The sequence below is a fragment of the Mustelus asterias genome, chromosome 11, assembly GCF_964213995.1.
Source record: "Mustelus asterias chromosome 11, sMusAst1.hap1.1, whole genome shotgun sequence".
NCBI classification, from domain to species: Eukaryota; Metazoa; Chordata; class Chondrichthyes; order Carcharhiniformes; family Triakidae; genus Mustelus; species Mustelus asterias.
This window is the reverse complement of record NC_135811.1, coordinates 78,904,012-78,921,932: the sequence shown is the minus strand read 5'-3', so window position 1 is coordinate 78,921,932 and position 17,921 is coordinate 78,904,012. Positions and strand designations below refer to the sequence as shown.

The 17,921-nt window shown below is 44.9% G+C and overlaps 1 protein-coding gene across 1 annotated transcript in view; it reads left to right on the top strand.

Annotated features, from left to right (window-relative positions):
* The first annotated feature begins 1,755 nt into the window (after positions 1-1,755).
* The window catches only part of LOC144500270 (integrin alpha-8-like), a 146,924-nt gene continuing 130,758 nt past the window's right edge, over positions 1,756-17,921 (top strand). Inside the window, exons 1-2 of the mRNA XM_078222948.1 lie at positions 1,756-1,998; positions 11,922-12,052. Of these exons, the coding sequence (XP_078079074.1) occupies positions 1,805-1,998; positions 11,922-12,052 (325 nt within the window). The 5' untranslated portion in view covers positions 1,756-1,804. The remainder of the gene's footprint in view (positions 1,999-11,921; positions 12,053-17,921) is intronic.

Below are 17,921 nucleotides of genomic sequence, written 5' to 3'. Positions count from 1 at the left end.
AGTACTAACCACTGTGCCATCCTCTGATTGACCTGACTTAGGAAACCCTCATCTAGGCCTACAACAATGCTGAGAGAAATGGTGATCATTGCTTTGCTGTTTGTGGGAGTTTACTGCGCTGGTACTAACAACTGCGCTTCTTACCTTACAACAATGAAGACACTTCAACAAGTATTTTATTGACATTCGGTGGTCACAAAAAGCATAATATAAATGCAAGTCTTTTCTTTATGTAGTGAGTTGTTAAGAGCTGGAATGCACTACCTGAAAGGATGATGGAAGCAGAGCTGACATTAACTTCCAAAAGGTACTGGATAGATATTGAAAAGGAAATATTTACAGGATTATGGAGAAACGGAAGGGAGAGGGATTAATTGGATAGCTCCCTCAAAGAGTCAGCAGACACAATAGCCAAAATTTCTCGGCACTTCCCACTGGCGAAATCTTCTGGTCCTGCCGATGACGACTGCCTGCAGCGCGTACCCCACGTCGGAGGGTGAAGGGGTTGCAAAACCCTGTAGACATCGGCGGGACCAGAAGATCCTGCTGCCAGCCAATGCAGGGTCGCTGGAAAATGAGCGGCGGTAGGGGCTGGAAAATGCCACCCAATGGATCGAATATCTGTGTGTGATTGTGTGAAAGGCAACTTTCCCTTCACATTACACCAATCTGACCCTCCATCTCTCACAACAACTATTATTATCGTCTCTCTCAATGCCTGACAATACCAAACTATGGGTGGTTCTCTATCTTTGACTCACATGTCTTTGGAACAATGTCAGGTTACAGATGATCCTTTTGATTTAATTTGATTTATTATTGTCGCATATATTGGTCTACAGTGAAAAGTACTGTTTTTTTTGCGCACTATGCAGACAAAACATACCGTTCACAGAGAAGGACGGGAGAGAGTGGAGAATATAGTGTTACAGTTATAGCTAGGGTGTAGAGAAAGTCAGAAACATAGAACAAGAGTAAAAGGTAGAATTAGAGGGTATGCTGGGCACAGCTTGCAAGAAGTCGCCACGCCCCAGCGCCATCTTGGAGTGAACCTTGACAGCGATCAGCGAGAGGTGACATTTGCCTCATCCTTGACATAAATTCAACCCTGGAGTAAAAGAAGGAGCAACATTACAACCTATGTTTAGTCCCACTTAAGTACCTCACTGCATAAATATATCAGTGATGCGCTATCAATAAGGTGAAAGACTACCGATATGCCAATATAAGTGTAGGCTTTTATTCACAACAGAATCAGGAGCAGATCCCAACATATAACCAACCTGGACTGAACAAGGGGGAGGAGACAGTCACCTTTATACTAGGTGCTGAGGGGAGGACCCAAACTGGAAGGGGATGTGTCCAGGTATGACAAGCACACACAACGGTGGTCCATATAGGACAAAGGCACAACTGAGGTCCACCACAATCAGTACTACTCCCATCAAGTCATTCTTGTGTTCAATGTTTGAATGTTGCTCCAATTGTACTTCAGATTTTACAATCTCATTGCTTTGTTAAATGCAGGACATCTGTTCACTCAGTAGCTTCAAGAGAGAACGAGGCTGAAAATGCAGTCATCTTTGCAACCCAGAACACTCATTTTTTTCTTTGACAGAGGCATGCCACAGCGTGCGCTGATAAATATTTTCGCAGAATCATGTTTAACCACAGTGATCTAAAGACTGGAGGAGCTACAGACGCAATATCCTTCCTTATCTGAGGGAGTGACCGATGATCAGACACTTATTTGACTTTTATTTCTCTTCATCGTGTTTGATGTGGACGCAGTTACAGGCTTGTAATGATGCTGCCCTGTCCCAGGCCAGTGTGGGAACCACTCCTGTGGCATTTGAGGGCAATTCTGCCATTTTTTTCCTTTTTCCTATTGCACCTCCACGCGTTTAATTTGGATGCAGAGAATCCAGCCGTTTACTCAGGACCCGCAGGAAGCTATTTTGGATTTTCCGTCGAGTTCTACTTGCCCGCTAACGGGACGTAAGTATTTTCCTGCAGCTTTGGTCTTTCACAAATCGAATTTTAGTTCATTGGGACTAAACATAGGTCATATTTTAGTTCATTGCTCAAGAACTTAGCAAAGTGCTGAGGTCTGGGATTATATCTAGGGTCACTGTCCAACACAAGTTAACAGTGCTTTTGAGTGCCTGGGTATAAGGAGCTGGCCACTGACAAGTGTTTGCCTTTGCCAATGGGAAGAAGAGCGCCCCTTGGTCACTCAAAGAGCACCGAGAATGTGGCATCAAAGCTGCCCATTCTCCTGGCAAAATGTGATGATTGAGGTGAGCAGAACATGGAGGTTGAGAAATACCTCAGTTTTACTGTCCTGAAAAGAATCATATTTGTATCACACCTATCACTATTGTCAAAGATCTCTGGGCAAGGGAACCAGACCTGGAAAGTGGGGGTGGGCAGATCAGGACTTGATACTAGTATCAGCTTTTTCAGAAGGCTTTTAAAAGGAGAGAAATGGTAGTGAAGACAGAGTGGTAATGTCACTGAGCTACGGGCGGCACAGTGGCCAGCACTGCTGCCTCACAGCTCCAGGGACCCGGGTTCAATTCCCAGTTTGGGTCCCAGCCGCGTTTGCCCCGAAACCGGAAAATCCTGCTTGATCTCAATAGTCCATGGTCCGCCCCTCGCCCACCCCGATTCCTGGGGCGGGCGGAATAGGAAAATTCACCTGTAACCTTGTCATGATGCATACAATGTTCACAGCAACAATGAAAGGCCACTATTAGTAAAAGGCGGCACAGTGGTTAGCATTGCTGCCTCACAGCGCCAGGGACCCGGGTTCAATTCCAGCCTTCGGTCACTGTCTGTGTGGAGTTTGCACGTTCTCCCTGTGTCTGCGTGGGCTTCCTCCGGATGCTCCGGTTTCCTCCCACAGTCCAAAGATGTGCAGTTTGGATGGATTGGCCAAGGATGTAATTAGATGAATTAGCCATGGAAAATATGTGGGGTTACAGTAATAGGGCAGGGAAGAGGGCCTGGGCAAGTTACTTTGTCAGAGAGTCAGTACAGACCCAATGGGCCGAATGGCCTCTCCTGCACTGTAGGGGTTCTATGTTTCTATTCTATGATTCCAATAACTTGCAGACACAAGCCTCAATGGGAGCTTTGGTTCAAATCCCCCCATGGAGGCTGCTGCCGGAACTCAAATTCAATTAATTAAAAAAAGTGGTTTGCGGGTAAAATTCCAGTAAGTATAAAATAGAACCACTTGGAAAGAAGGGATCAGAGGAACCTATATTTCAAGAGTAGAATAGGCCACAGGTTTAAATGGATAAAAAGTACCAGGAAACACCGTTTTAGACAAAGGAGATAATTTTGACTCTGAGTAAGAGATTATAATGAGAGGGACTCAGCAGCCTGTTAGTCTACACACTGTCTACACACTGGCGGACTTACACTTTGAGAGGCAGCAGTGAGTGAGAGTGAGTGAGCTCCAATGGAAAGGAACTGGGTCAGGGTGAAAAGAAATTGTTCATAGAATCATAGAAACCCCACAGTGCAGGAAGAGGCCATTCGGCCCATCGAGTCTGCACCGACCACAATCCCACCCAAGCCCTACCCCCATATCCCTACATATTTTACCCGCTAATCCCTCTAACCTACACATCTCAGGACACTAAGGGGCAATTTTAGCATGGCCAATCAACCTAACCCGCACATCTTTGGACTGTGGGAGGAAACCGGAGCACCTGGAGGAAACCCACGCAGACACGAGGAGAATGTGCAAACTCCACACAGACAGTGACACAAGCCGGGAATCGAACCCAGGTCCCTGGAGCTGTGAAGCAGTAATGCTAACCACTGTGCTACCGTGCCACCCATATTGTTCCTTATACTGTCCTGATTCCTGTGATGGGCATAGCGATGGCCGGCAGTGGCAGGAACAGCCAGGCCCGAGTGGCATGGTGGCACAGTGGTTAGCACTGCTGCCTCACAGCACCAAGGACCCGGGTTCGATTCCCGGCTTGGGCGACTCCTGTGTGGAGTCTGCACGTTCTCCCCGTGTCTGCGTGGGTTTCCTCCCACAGTCCGAAAGATGCGCTGGTTAGGTGCATTGGCCATGCTAAATTCTTCTTCAGTGACGGGGTATAGAGTATAAAAGCTGGAGTCTGATGATACAGCTGTATAGAACGCTGGTTAGGCCACATTTGGAGTACTGCGTCCAGTTCTGGTCGCCGCACTACCAGAAGGACGTGGAGGCATTGGAGAGAGTGCAGAGAAGGTTTACCAGGATGTTGCCTGGTATGGAGGGTCTTAGCTATGAGGAGAGATTGGGTAGACTGGGGTTGTTCTCCTTGGAAAGACGGAGAATGAGGGGAGATCTAATAGAGGTATACAAGATTATGAAGGGTATAGATAGGGTGAACAGTGGGAAGCTTTTTCCCAGGTCGGAGGTGACGATCACGAGGGGTCACGGGCTCAAGCTGAGAGGCGCGAAGTATAACTCAGACATCAGAGGGACGTTTTTTACACAGAGGATGGTGGGGGCCTGGAATGCGCTGCCAAGTAAGGTGGTGGAGGCAGGCACGCTGACATCGTTTAAGACTTACCTGGATAGTCACATGAGCAGCCTGGGAATGGAGGGATACAAACGATTGGTCTAGTTGGACCAAGGAGCGGCACAGGCTTGGAGGGCCGAAGGGCCTGTTTCCTGTGCTGTACTGTTCTTTGTTCTTTGTTCTTTGTACCCGAACAGGCACCGGAGTGTGGTGACTTGGAGATTTTCACAGTAACTTCATTGCAGTGTAAGCCTACTTGTGGTGCTAATAAATAAACTTAAAAAACTTTACACTCATTGTGGCTTCCGACGCAGATGCAAACAGCTCCAACAGCAGCTGGGGTACAACTCAATCACACTCCCAGAGAGAAATATCGGAGGAGGAAAAACCACAGAAGTGCCCCCACCAACTCCCCCCCCCAAAAAAAGCTGAAAGCTCTCTTCAGCCACAACCTGCCAGAGTTGGGTGCCCTCAGTAGTAGCCCAGGGATCGGTGAATCACAATTTAAGAGCAAGCGCACCCAAAGCACAGCCAGTCAGCAGGAAATGTATCTGTTGTAACCACCACTTCTCTCTCTCTGAATGCAATAATATTGCTGCAGACTTTGAATCTAATACAGATCCAAGGGCCCACGCACACCCTCCTCAATCACACTCACACGCTTTCCAAGTCTGGAGGACCCTTCGTCAGAGCTGGAGTCCTGCTCGCAAATCGGTATTCCATTTTGGAAGCTGGTTCCTCAAGGGAGTGCAGTCAGAGCCAAGCTTCTGACACACAAGCACCATGACTGTACAGGAAGCCAGGAGGAAGGAGCAGTGACAGTGATAAGGGATTCATTAGTGAGGGGAACAGAGGCGTTTCTGCCGCAGATGTGACTCCAGGATGATGTGTTGCCGCCCTGGGGCCACGGTCAGGGATGTCACTGGATGGCTGCAGGGCATCCTAAAGAGGGAGAGTGATAAGCCAGAGGCCATGGTACACGTTGGTACCACGATAAAGGTAGAATGAGGGAGGAGGTCTTGCAGGAAGAATTCAGGGAGTTAGGCAGCAGATTAAAAAGCAGAACCTCAAAGGTTGTAATCTCTGGATTACTCCCGGTGTCACATTCTAGTGAATACAGAAATAGGAGGTAGGGCAGATGAATGCTTGGCTCAAGAGTTGCAGAGGAAAAGTTGGATCAGGGATAGTCAGCGTGGCCTTGTCAGAGGGAGGTCATGTCTCACAATTTAATTGAATTTTGCAAGGAGGTGATTGGGTGTGTAGATGACGATAGTGCAGTTGATGTAGGTTAGATGGATTGCAGCAAAGCCTTTGACAAGGTCCCACATGGGAGACTGATAAAGAAGGTAGAAGCACATGGAATCCAGGGTAACTTGGCAAGTTGGATCCAAAACTGGCTTAGTGGCAGGACACAGTAAGAGTTTTAACAACACCAGGTTGAAGTCCAACAGGCTTATTTGGTAGCGAATGCCATTAGCTTTCGGAGCGCTGCTCCTTCGTTAGATGGAGTGGAAGTGGCAGGAGACAGAGTGTGGTGGTAGAAGCGCGTTTGTGTCACCGGAGGCCGGTGTGTAGTGGTGTACCACCGGGATCAGTGCTCGGTTTTGCTTTCTGTTCGTGATATATATGAATGATATAGAGAATGTGGGGGTGGGTGGGGGAAAGGCTGATAAATAAGTTTGCGGATGACACAAAGTTTGAAGTCTCACAACACCAGGTTAAAGTCCCACTGGTTTATTCGGAATCATGAGCTTTCGGAGCACTGCTCCTTCGTCAGGTGAGTGACTCAACCCATTGCCTGCCCCAGTCCTTACATAGAAATATAGAAATAGAAGCAGGAGAAGGCCATTCGGCCCTTCGAGTCTGCTCCGCCGTCCATTTTGATCATGGCTGATCATCGGATGCAATATCCTGATCCCCCCCTTCCCCCCCATGTTCCTTGATCCCTTTAGCCCCAAGAGCTAGATCTAATTTCTTCTTGAAGTTACACAATATTTTGACCTCAACTGCATTCTGTGGTTGTGAATTCCACACATTCACCACCCTCTGGGTAAAGAAACTTCTCCTCACCTCAGTTCTAAAAGGTTAACCCCTTATCCTCAAACTATGACCCCTAGTTCTGGACTCCCTCACCATCAGGAACATTCTTTTTGAATCTACCCCATCTAACCCTGTTAGAATTATATAAGTTTCTATGAGATCCCCTCTCACTCTTCTAAACTCCAGTGAATATAACCCTAACCGACTTAGTCTCTCCTCATATGACAGACCTACCATCCCAGCAATCAGCCTGGGATGTCCCTCTATAGCAAGGACATCCTTCCTCAGATAAGGACAACAAAACTGCACACAATACTCCAGATGTGGCCTCACCAACGCCCTATACAATTGCTCTATACTCAAGTCCTCTCACTATGACAAAAAATGTCTTGATATGATAGAAACGGTCTTCAGACCGTCTTCTGCCTAAGGTAGGACTCCACCCACTGGTGCGATTACCCACTCTCAGTCCCAATTGATCTCTCAAGTCAGGTGACCCTCTTCTGCTGTGTTGTCTTTGAAGGGACAAACACCACAATCACCACATCCCCCCTCCTTTAAATCATTTATACAATCTTCAATAACGAAGTTACTCAGTCCTAAACTCTAACTAAACATTATAGACATGAGTTGGACAATTATAAATTGAGTCTCAGAGGGGTTTTTCTGTTTTGTGTAGAACGGTGTAAGTCTGTAGTCTGAGATGCTTCCATCGGGTCGACATTAACAGGAACTGCAAAGAATGGGTCCCTTGTTTGGCACAGGCAGTTCATTACTACTTGTTTCCGCGGAAATATCAGTTTTGTCTATAATAGGTCCATCACGTACTTTGGTGCTTACGGTTTTGAAAATGTTTCTTGATGGCTCATTGATTGGACCATGTGTCCAAGCATAATTTCTTATTGGTAGGCTTAAACTACATACAATTCCAGATATAGTCTTGCATGGAGCTGCTCTATACAGGCTTGCTGCTTTTCCATTCGCGTGACCATTTCAGCAATCTCGTTCTGGCACGTAATCTCAGTTTCTTTCTCTGTCTGAATTGCTGATTCTGCTGTCAATTTCAATATTTTTCCCTTTTCAGTTAATTCCTCATTGTCAAGCTTCCTCCTTCAAGCTCTTATTCTCCCGATTCAATTCTTCACTGGACTTGTTCTTATTTTCTAGCAGCGTTTTCATAGGGTTAAGTTTATTATCCATTGTCTCATTAAATTCTCCTTCTCCTTAGCTTCATTTTGTCAATTCATTGCAATTCTTTTTTTTGTCAATCATTTTATCTTGTTTTAGTATCTCCTCCAAAGCTTTAATTCTTTTTCCTGACTTCTTTTTTATGTTCAATTGACCTGGTTTCTTTAGAAGTCTATAATTTCTGTCAAGGGAAATCTCGACATATACATTTCACAAATGGGATCTTCATTTCTACTCATCTTAACTTCAGCTAAACCCTATTTAGCTTCACTGTTGGTCAGGTCTGTCTCCGACCAAGTGTTGACTTGGTTCCATCCTGCAATTCTCTTGCTGTCCTTCGTTTGGTCATTTAATGTCTTTTGTTGTCCTCCTTCTGGGGTTTTTTGTCACTGCCCTCCTTTTGGAGCCTTTTATTGTCCTCCTGGAGTCTTTCGGTGTGCTCCTAGGTCGTCCGTTGCCTCTACCCTGAGATTTTCATTCTTATTAACTAATTCTTTGGGCATGGGCATTGCTGGCTGGCATTTATTGTCCATTCTTAGTTGCCTTTGAACTGAGTGGCTTGTTCAGCCATTACAGAGGGCAGTTGAGAGTCAACTACATTGCTGTGGCTCTGGAGTCACCTGTAGGCCAGACCAGGTAAGGATGGCAGATTTCCTTCCCTAAAGGACATTTCCTCCTCTGAGGTCTTTCATTGCCTTTTCTGTGACTTTGACGTTGCTTATGGACCTTTTTTAAGAATTGCCCTCTATCTTCTCCAATTTTCCTGTCCACTGCCCTCTTTTTCTGCTTGTGGTTCCTACTTTAAATGTATTACCACTTTAAATGTATTGCCTCTTTAAATGTATTACCACTTTAAATGTATTGCCTCTTTAAATGTAATACCTCTTTAAATACATTACACTTTGAGACTGTCAACTTTTGTCCTCTGGTTCTCGGTGATTTTCCAGTACTTTTATTGATGTGAACCTGGCAGATCATCCTTTGAACTTTTTTAAAATCTTATTTTTACTGACAGAAAGTTCTCTCGGTGATCTCTACAACTTTTTTTTCTCTCTGGCCATTTGGAGAGTCCATTCTTCTCTTCCTTTGATGTGTCAGTTTTTTCGTCAGCTTCACTGTAAGATCCAACACTCTCGAGGTTTTCAAAATTTTTCAACTCATCTTCTGAACAGATTGAGGACTACACTCTGAAACTTTGGAACTTGCTGCCTGCAGCCTCTCAGTGGGACCGCTACCCAGATTCCCCTCAGGCTGGGCTTGGATGGGGAGCCGGGCAGTCTCAATCTCTTCACTTTCCCGCACTCTGGAGACTGAGCTACGACTCCTTGGGGCACTTTTTTTTATTTTTCACTCAGGACACTGCTCTATCGTCTCTTTAATTTAAAAAAAAATCTTGTAGCAGTTCTTTGTCCTTTTTTTAAACTTAAGTTCCACTTTTCCTTAGAGACAAAACAAGGACGGCACGGTGGCGCTGCTGCCTCACAGCTCTGGGAATCCGGGTTCGATTCCCGTTTGCGTGGAGTTTGTACGTTCTCTCTGTGTCTGCGTGGGTTTCCTCCGGGTGCTCCGCTTTCTTCTCACAGTCCAAAGATGTGCGGATTAGGTGCATTGGCTGTGCTAAATTGCCCCTTAGTGTCCCAGGATGATTGGTTAGAGGGATTATTGGGGTACATATGTGGGTTACAGGGATAAGGCCGAGGTGGGATTGTTGTTGGTGCAGACTCGATGGGCTGAATGGCCTCATTCTACACTGTAGGGTTTCCGTAACTCTTGCTTCTGATGATTATTTTCTCTTCATTTTTTCCCTATATATTTCTAAACTTCAGACTGTACCGGCTAATTCAGGTTTACTCTGCGTCTGTCCCTCAATCTCTCAACATCTCACTACTCACCCATCTCGGGCCACAGGCAGTGTCCTCATAATCCATGTTATCCTTGTTGCCAATGTAATGATGCACACCAGATTCTTTGTCAGGAACGCAAACAAGCAGAAAATGCACAGAGGCCGGCCGCCCCCTGGCTGCCCTAGTCTCTACATGTGTGTCGATTGTCTTCTGTCGAAGAGAGAGCTCCACCCCCTGTGGCAATTACCCACTCTCAGTCCCAATTGGTCCCTCAAACCAAGTGATCCTCCTCTGCTGTGTTGCCCTTGAAGGAACAATCACCACATCCATCATTTTACATTTGGTTGCCTTGGTCTGAAATTTTCCAATTCCCTTCTTGCATCTTTCTGCCTCTCTGCTTTGCATTTCACCTCTAAGATGGGTCCTTAAAACTGACCTCTTTGACCGAGCTTTTGATTACCTGACCTAACATCTCCTTATGTGGCTCAGCTATTTCATAATTTGTTTCATAATTCTCCCGTGCAACACCTTTCATTACATGAAAGGCGCTACATAAATATAGATTGCTCTGGTTGTTCTTCAGGGGTGACCAATGATAAGGGATCAACAGGTTTGGGAACAAGGTAGATACAAAAAAAAGACTAGGATTAGAGATGATGTGGAGAATAAACAGCACCGCAGACTAATTGTCTCAATTGGCTATTTTCCATGTTACAATTTCAACATGATTTTCTGTAATTAGAGAGGATACATTCAAATTATTTTAAACATTTTAATTGAGGTTTTCCCCTCCACACCTATGGCTTACCAGCACCTTTTCAAAGTTAATTAGGGATGGGTAATAAGCACTGCCCTTCTCAGTGATGTCCATTTCCCAGAAACAAAGAATGAAACAAAACCATCCCTCCCAGTGGGGATATAATTGTACATAATAAATTGGCTCTGTCCGAGGCATAGCCTACCTTCTCACTGGTGTATTTTTTTCAGTGGGTGCTTTATACAAATTAGCACACAGTTATGAGGTGAAATAAAGTTGCAATATAATTGAGTGAGGGGTGTACATTCCCATCCTTCGACTGAAAACGGAGACTACATTATGATTCTTCACTCTGTGTTTTGTAAGTCTCAAGACAAAAGATTCTATAAAACATCGAATGATTCAGTACTGAGGTAAGAGTTTGGCTTTGGATCATTTTGTTTGCAAAAGTTTTGAATAAATGTGCTAGAAGTCACTTTCAGGCTTAATGCACTGCTGGAGCCATGAGATAGAAATGTGAGCAAGATCTTACAAATATGTAAGCAAGGGCTAGGAGATGGACTAGGACATAGAATGAAAGACAGATAATTAGTCACAGATTATAAGACATAGAATATGGACATTGGGGAGAAAGAAGAAGAAACTGGGGACATTGAAATAAAGAAGGTAAACAAAAGGAGCATTACTACAAAGTTAAGAGGCCATCACCCACTGAGGCATAAGGAAGCATTGCTCCCTCACAGTGCCAGGGACCCGGGTTCAATTCCAGCCTTGAGTGACTGCCTGTGTTGAGTTTGCATGTTCCCCCCATTGTCTGCGTGGATTTCCTCCGGGTGTTCCGGATTCCTCCCACAGTCCAAAGATACGCAGGTTAAGTGGATTGGCCACGATAAATTGCTCCTTAGTGTTGCAAGATTTGTAAAATGGGGGATAAGCGGGGTAAATGTGTAGGGTTATAGGGATAGATTGGGGGGGGGTGGGCCTGGGTAAGATGCTCTGTTGGAGAGTTGGTGCCGACTTGATGGGCTGAATGGCCTCATTCTGAACTGTAGGGTGTCTATGATCTTCTATAAAGGGTTCAGAAAAGGACGGATTCAGATTCTAACAGACTTTTATAGCCCTTTGACTCAGCGTGTCTGCGCTGGCCATCAAACACCAATCTATTCTCATCCCATTTTCCAGTATTTAGTCCGTAGCCTTGAATGGCGTTTCAAGTGCTCATCTAAACACTTTTGAATTGTTGTAAGAGTTTCCACCTCTACCACCCTTTCAGGTAGTGAGTTCCAGATTCCCAGAACCCTCTGGGTGAAAAAGGTTTTCCTCAAATCCCCTCTCAATATAATTTAATAGAATGTGGAGAAGTTTCAGCTAAATTTGGATGCACAAAGCAAAGGAAAGTACTTCACTTAACCATCGATACTTTCGAAGAAAAGGAATCGTAAGTTTTTCAGTCCAGGGAGGAGATAGAATCAATGCCAATTCCTGGGAATAGTTAATAACAATAGAGCAATATCTTACAATAGAGAAACATGTTTTAAATATTTTTCTGCCTCCTTCCAGTTCAGGTATCCTTATTGGTGCCCCCAAGGCAAATACAACACAAGAAAATGTAACTGCAGGTGGAGCAGTGTTTCTCTGTCCTTGGTCGAGTAATCAAAGCCTGTGCAATGTAATACCATTCGATACTAAGGGTAAGATATTAGTTCAATAGCAAATGCATTTTGGAGTGGGTGGCTGTTATAGATTGTTGTTTAATCTGTAAATGTCTGAAAATAGCTAGGAACTACTTAGTTAGGAACTAATGTGTTATGTACGAGTGTTCCGGAGGGGCACACTCACAGCTGCTCTGGAGGCTGAGGTGATAACCAGTTCAATCTGGTTCTTCTATTGAACTGGTCAGCATGGCAGAATTAAACCTAAAGGGTGGGATTTTACAACCTTACTCGTCCCGATACTGTAAAATCCCGCCTGCAGTCAACAGACTATCCCATTGTCCACCCCTTGCCCGCCCCGATTCCCGTGGCAGGCGGGGTGGGAAAATTTCTGGTCAAAGAGTTTCTGATTTTTTCAGCTGTCAAGTGTAATTATTAATGACATCTGGGAAGCAAAAGACGGCGGCACAGTGGTTAGCACTGCTGCCTCACAGCACCAGGGACTCAATTTCTGGCTTGGGTCTCTGGCTTGTGTGGAGTCTGCACGTTCTCCCCATGTCTGTGTGGGTTTCCTCCCGCAGTTCGAAAGACATGTTGGTTAGGTGCATTGGCCATGCTAAATTCTCCCTCAGTGTACCCAAACAGGTGCCGGAGTGTGGCGACTCAGGGATTTTCACAGCAACTTCATTGCAGTGTTAATGTAAGCCTACTTGTGACACTAATAAATAAAGTTAAACTCACTTTAATATCAATAGGATATTGATCGCTTTTGTTCATGTTAATACATATAAAACATAATCTATTACTGTCATCCTTTGAGAATGAAAGTGTAGGAAAACAGAATGCATATACTATATATTGTTTGGTAGTGATGATGGTGTAATTTATGGTCCCTTATGACCGGCCATATTTAGGGCAATCTTTGTAAATTTAATGAAACAAAATGGATTGATTTTGAATATATAATTTACTACGTCAGTGTTGAGGGAGTGCGGCACTGTCGAAGATTCCATCTATTATGTTCTCCAGTTCCCAATACGTTCAAAATACTCAGAATTTTAGACTCAGAATGCTGGAGTTTAATTGAGTGTAATTCTCCCAGTTTTCCATGTGGCTGGTGAACGGATCCATTGGGTGAAAGTTTGCCATTTCTCTTGGCAACATGTCATCTTGGGCAGGAAAAGCAGAGGGTAGCCCGCCGGTGGCATTGGCGTGTTTGCCATCTGTATTTCAAACCGTTATAGGCAGTGCTGGGAGCAGTGACAGAATAATGCCAGGGTGCTGTCTAGACATGACCCCCTCTTCCCTGGGGGCTGTTCTCGCCTGTACACATCCCGCCGGGTTCTAGTCACCAGGTGCACATTGTGGGGGACCCCATCACCATTGTGAGGAGGGACCATCAGGTGTAAAGACTTGATATTTAAAATTCACTCAGGGGAAGTGGATGTCGCTGGCTGGCCAGCATTTATTGCCCATCCCTAAATGCTCTTGAACCGAGTGGCTTGCTAGGCCATGCCAGAGGGCAGCTGTGAGTCAACCACAGTGCTGTGGCTCTGGAGTCACATGTAGGCCAGACCAGGTAAGGTTGGCAGATTTCCTTCCCTAAAGGACATTAGTGAACCAGATGGGTTTTTCCGACAATCGACAATGGTTTCAGGGTCATCAGTAGATATTTAATTCCAGATTTTTAAAATTGAATTTAAATTCAACTTTCTGCTGTGGCGGGATTCGAACCCGGGTCCCCAGAACATTGGCTGAGTTTCTGGATTAATAGCTATTGATAATACCCCACTCGGCCATCGCCTGATAATTATATTTAAATATATGCAAATGAGGGCCCGGCTTTCAAAGTTAGGATTCAATTTACATCACTGGCAGGGGACGAGGACAATCGATCGGGGATATCCCACCAGCATAAAAGCCATTTTAGGATTCACACAGGATTCTCTGCCTCCACCACCATTCCCATTCTCCGGAAAACAGGAGCAGAAAATCCCTCTCATTGTTGCTCGTCAGCTGACTGTCATCCAGCTGTGGCTCAATGGGTGTATATTCACATAATAATATTCTGTAAACTACTTATCAATGATATAAAAATATCATAACCCTCTTTACAAAAATATAATGGGTGTGATCTTACCGGCCGTTCACACCACATTCCCGCTGCAGCGAGGTCGGAGAATTTGGCGTCCAGCCAAATCTCCATTCACTGCAGCAGGATGAGAAAATCCCCCCGGCATGAATAGTGGTAATGTTCTGGCCAGTGTGTCTCCATCAATAAAGGTTCCAATTATTTTTTAATTAGATTCTCGAAAGAAGATTTACAATTGACTTTTACAATTAAACTAAACACCAGTTGTGGCTTGTTATAAACATTATTCGCAGTGTGCTTTAAGGTGGTAAAATATTGTGCCTCTTCTTCTAAGCTAAAGAGCACACTGAAGACAGTCTTTGAACAGACAGTACTTGTCCTCAAGTGTTGCCTTATGATTCCGCAGCGTATGTAACTCTTTGAACCACTCTCTGCGCCTGCCTGTCTTCCAGCAGTTTTTCATCTTCTTGCTGTGTCCGCTCTGCTTGGCTCCTTTTAAACTCTCTGGCAATTCTCACAGTTAGTTACTGCTTTCCAGAATTTCATTCTCCGACTTGTGTGTTAAGCCACATCTTCACTTCACTAAATCCCTGAGTGAACTCAGCACTGCCATTTCTTTACTTTTTCAAGTTCCTCCATTTGAAACATGTGCAGGTTTGGCCTGAGGTTCATGACTCACTCTTGGATGCCTTCTGTGCTAACTATACAGGTGGCAGTTTCTCTTCCATGTGCTGCTTTTAAGCAAGCCATCTATTATTTCCTGCTCAGCTTTCAATCTTCTCAGGTCAGTGACTTTATTGTCTAGCCCTAACTTTTCATCTTGGAGTACTGCAAGTTTCTGCAAATCTTCTTCTTTAGCAGCCTGGTCTTTCTGAATTAACTTTCTTTCCTCTTCTGTTAAGCGTGCTCACTATTTTTCAATAGTGGCCTTGAGAATTTCAATAGCGCTGCTGCCTCACAGTGCCAGGGACCCGGGTTCGATTCCGGCCTCGGGTGACTGTGCGGAGTCTGCACATTCTCCCGGTGTCTGCATGGGTTTCCTCCGGGTGCTCCGGTTTCCTCCCACAGTCCAAGAATGTGCAGGTTAGGTGAACTGGCCATGCTAAATTGCCTCTTAGTGCCCTGGATGTGTGAATTATGGGGATGAGCAGGGTAAATACATGGGATTACAGGGATAGAGCTTGCATATGATTCTCTGTGGAAGAGTTAGTGCAGACTTGATGGGCCGAATGGGATTCTATGAATATCTGGCTGCAGCCATTCATTTGCCTTTACATGTTATTCCTCATAATAATGGAACTTATCCAATATGTAGACTGTGTGACTCTGGCAATCACCCCCTTGCTTCTTTATTCTTTTATGGGAACTGGACATTGCTGGCTAGGCCAGTATTTTGTGTTGCCCATCTCTAATTGCCCTTGAGAAGGTGGTGGTGAGCTACCTTCTTGAACCACTGTAATCCATATGATGTAGGTACACTCGAGTCCCACGATTTTGACCCAGTGGCAGTGAAGGATTGGCGATACATTTCCAAGTCAGGATGGTGAGTGACTTGGAGGGAACTTTCAGGTCGAGGCGTTTTCATATATCTGCTGCCCTTGTCTTTCTAGGTGGCAGAGGTTGCGGGTTTGAAAAGTGTTGTTGAAGGACCCTTGGTGAGTTGCTGCTGGGCAGGTTGTAGATGGTACACACTGCTGCCACTGGACATTGGTGATGGAGGGAATGGATGTTGGAACTGGTGGATGTGGTGCCAGTTGAGTGGGCTGCTTTGCCCTGAAAAATGTCAAGTTTCTTTGTTGTTGGAGCTGCACTCATCCACACAAGTAGAAAATATTCCATCACACTTCTGACTTGTGCTTTGTAGATGGCGGACAGCCTTTGGGGAGTCAGGAGGTGAGTAGCTCTCCACTGAATTCCCAGCCTCTGACTGTTATTTTAGTGATATTTATAAAGCTGGTCCAGTTCACTTTCTGGTCAATGGTAACTCCCCAGGATGCAGTTAGTGGGGGATTCAGCAATGGTATTGCCATTGAATGTCAAGGGTATATGGTTAGATTATTTCTTGCTGGTCATTGCCTGGCATTTGTGATACACGAATGTTGCTTGTCGCTTATCAACCCTTAAATATTGTTCAAGGCTTGGACCTTTTCTGATTGGAGGACATTTTCAATGAGTGTTCTGCATTCGACTCACAGCGTCTCCTCCTTTAATTCACGGTTTAGTGAAATAAACTGAAGATCTTTGCAACTCAACTCCAGGAAAGCAAGGCTATCTGTTTCAGTGACCTAGAACATACAGTTGGCATCTTTTTCTCTGTCTGTCCCTCAGATTTGGGTTGTTTCTAACTGTTGAATCTCTGTTCCCCTGCGTGCCGTTGGCATGACCTTGCTCAGTTTCAGAGCATCTTTCCTTGGGTAGCTATTATTGTTTCAAATTTTCAAGGGAAGATTTTCTGGGATAGTCTGAGTGGGATGTGCTACTCTGTACTCCAGTATCAATCTCCAGCTTCAGATCAATGTTTGTGAGCTTATTTCTCACCCTCTTCCTCGCTATGAGTGGTTGTATGAATTTCTTTTCTCTGGGAACTGTCACATCTGGCCATTTCATGCATTGAAATGGTTCAAAGCTTATTGTGTTCTCAAACACATTGCCATCATCTAAGGTATGGATGTTTTTGTTCTTTCCTTCTTATTTGCCCTCTTACTCTGCATCTGATAACTCATTTACCAACTTCTTTCTTTGTTCTGCGCATCTTTTCCCATTGATTGTGCTTTCCACACGCTCCGTAGTTTTTTTCCATATGTGAGACATTTTCTTCTGTCTGTGAACTAACCTGCAATATTATCCTCTCCAATCAAACCTTTTTTTTTAAGACATGGAGATGTCGGTGTTGGACTGGGGTGGGCACAGTAAGAAGTCTCACAACACCAGGTTAAAGTCCAACAGGTTTATTTGGAATCGCGAGTTTTCGGAGTGCTGCTCCTTCATCAGGTGAGTGACTCACCTGGTGAAGGAGCAGCGCTCCAAAAGCTCGTGATTCCAAATAAACCTGTCGGACTTTTGCTTTAAGTTCAAGGGTGTTCAGAATCCCAAATGAGTTGATCTATCTATCAGCCTTTCATCCATTTCCTTGAAATTGCATGTCCTGGCTACATTTCTCAAGCTTGTTAAGAAGTTGTCAGCAGGCTCACCTGGTTCCATAGAATCATAGAAACACTACAGTGCAGAAAGAGGCCATTTGGCCCATCGAGTCTGCACCGACCACAATCCCACCCAGTCCCTACCCCCACATCCCTACACATTTACCTACTAATCCCTCTAACCTATGCATCTCAGGACACTAGGGGGCAATTTTAGCATGGCCAATCAACCTAACCCGCACATCTTTGGACTATGGGAGGAAACCGGAGCACCCAGAGGAAACCCACGCAGACACGAGGAGAATGCACAAACTCCACACAGACAGTGACCCAAGCCGGGAATCGAACCCAGGTCCCTGGAGCTGTGAAGCAGCAGTGCTAACTACTGTGCTACCGTGCCGCCCCTTTGACTTTGAAATTTATACTAGTGGATCTGACGACTTGACTTTGGCTGGAGATGCGTGCCGAATTTTTCAACCTTTTGACTGGGTTTTTACTGTTGTCCTCAATCATTTTTCAATTATTAAATAATTTTAATCTTTTCCTGTCCACAGAAGGATGTAGCAAAATCTTTACTCTTCCCTATTGCCTTTTCGAATGCTCCTGAATGTCAGTCTACATATTTGTTCACACTTCTCAAATACCTCCAGGACACATCAGCTTCTGAATCCATCAA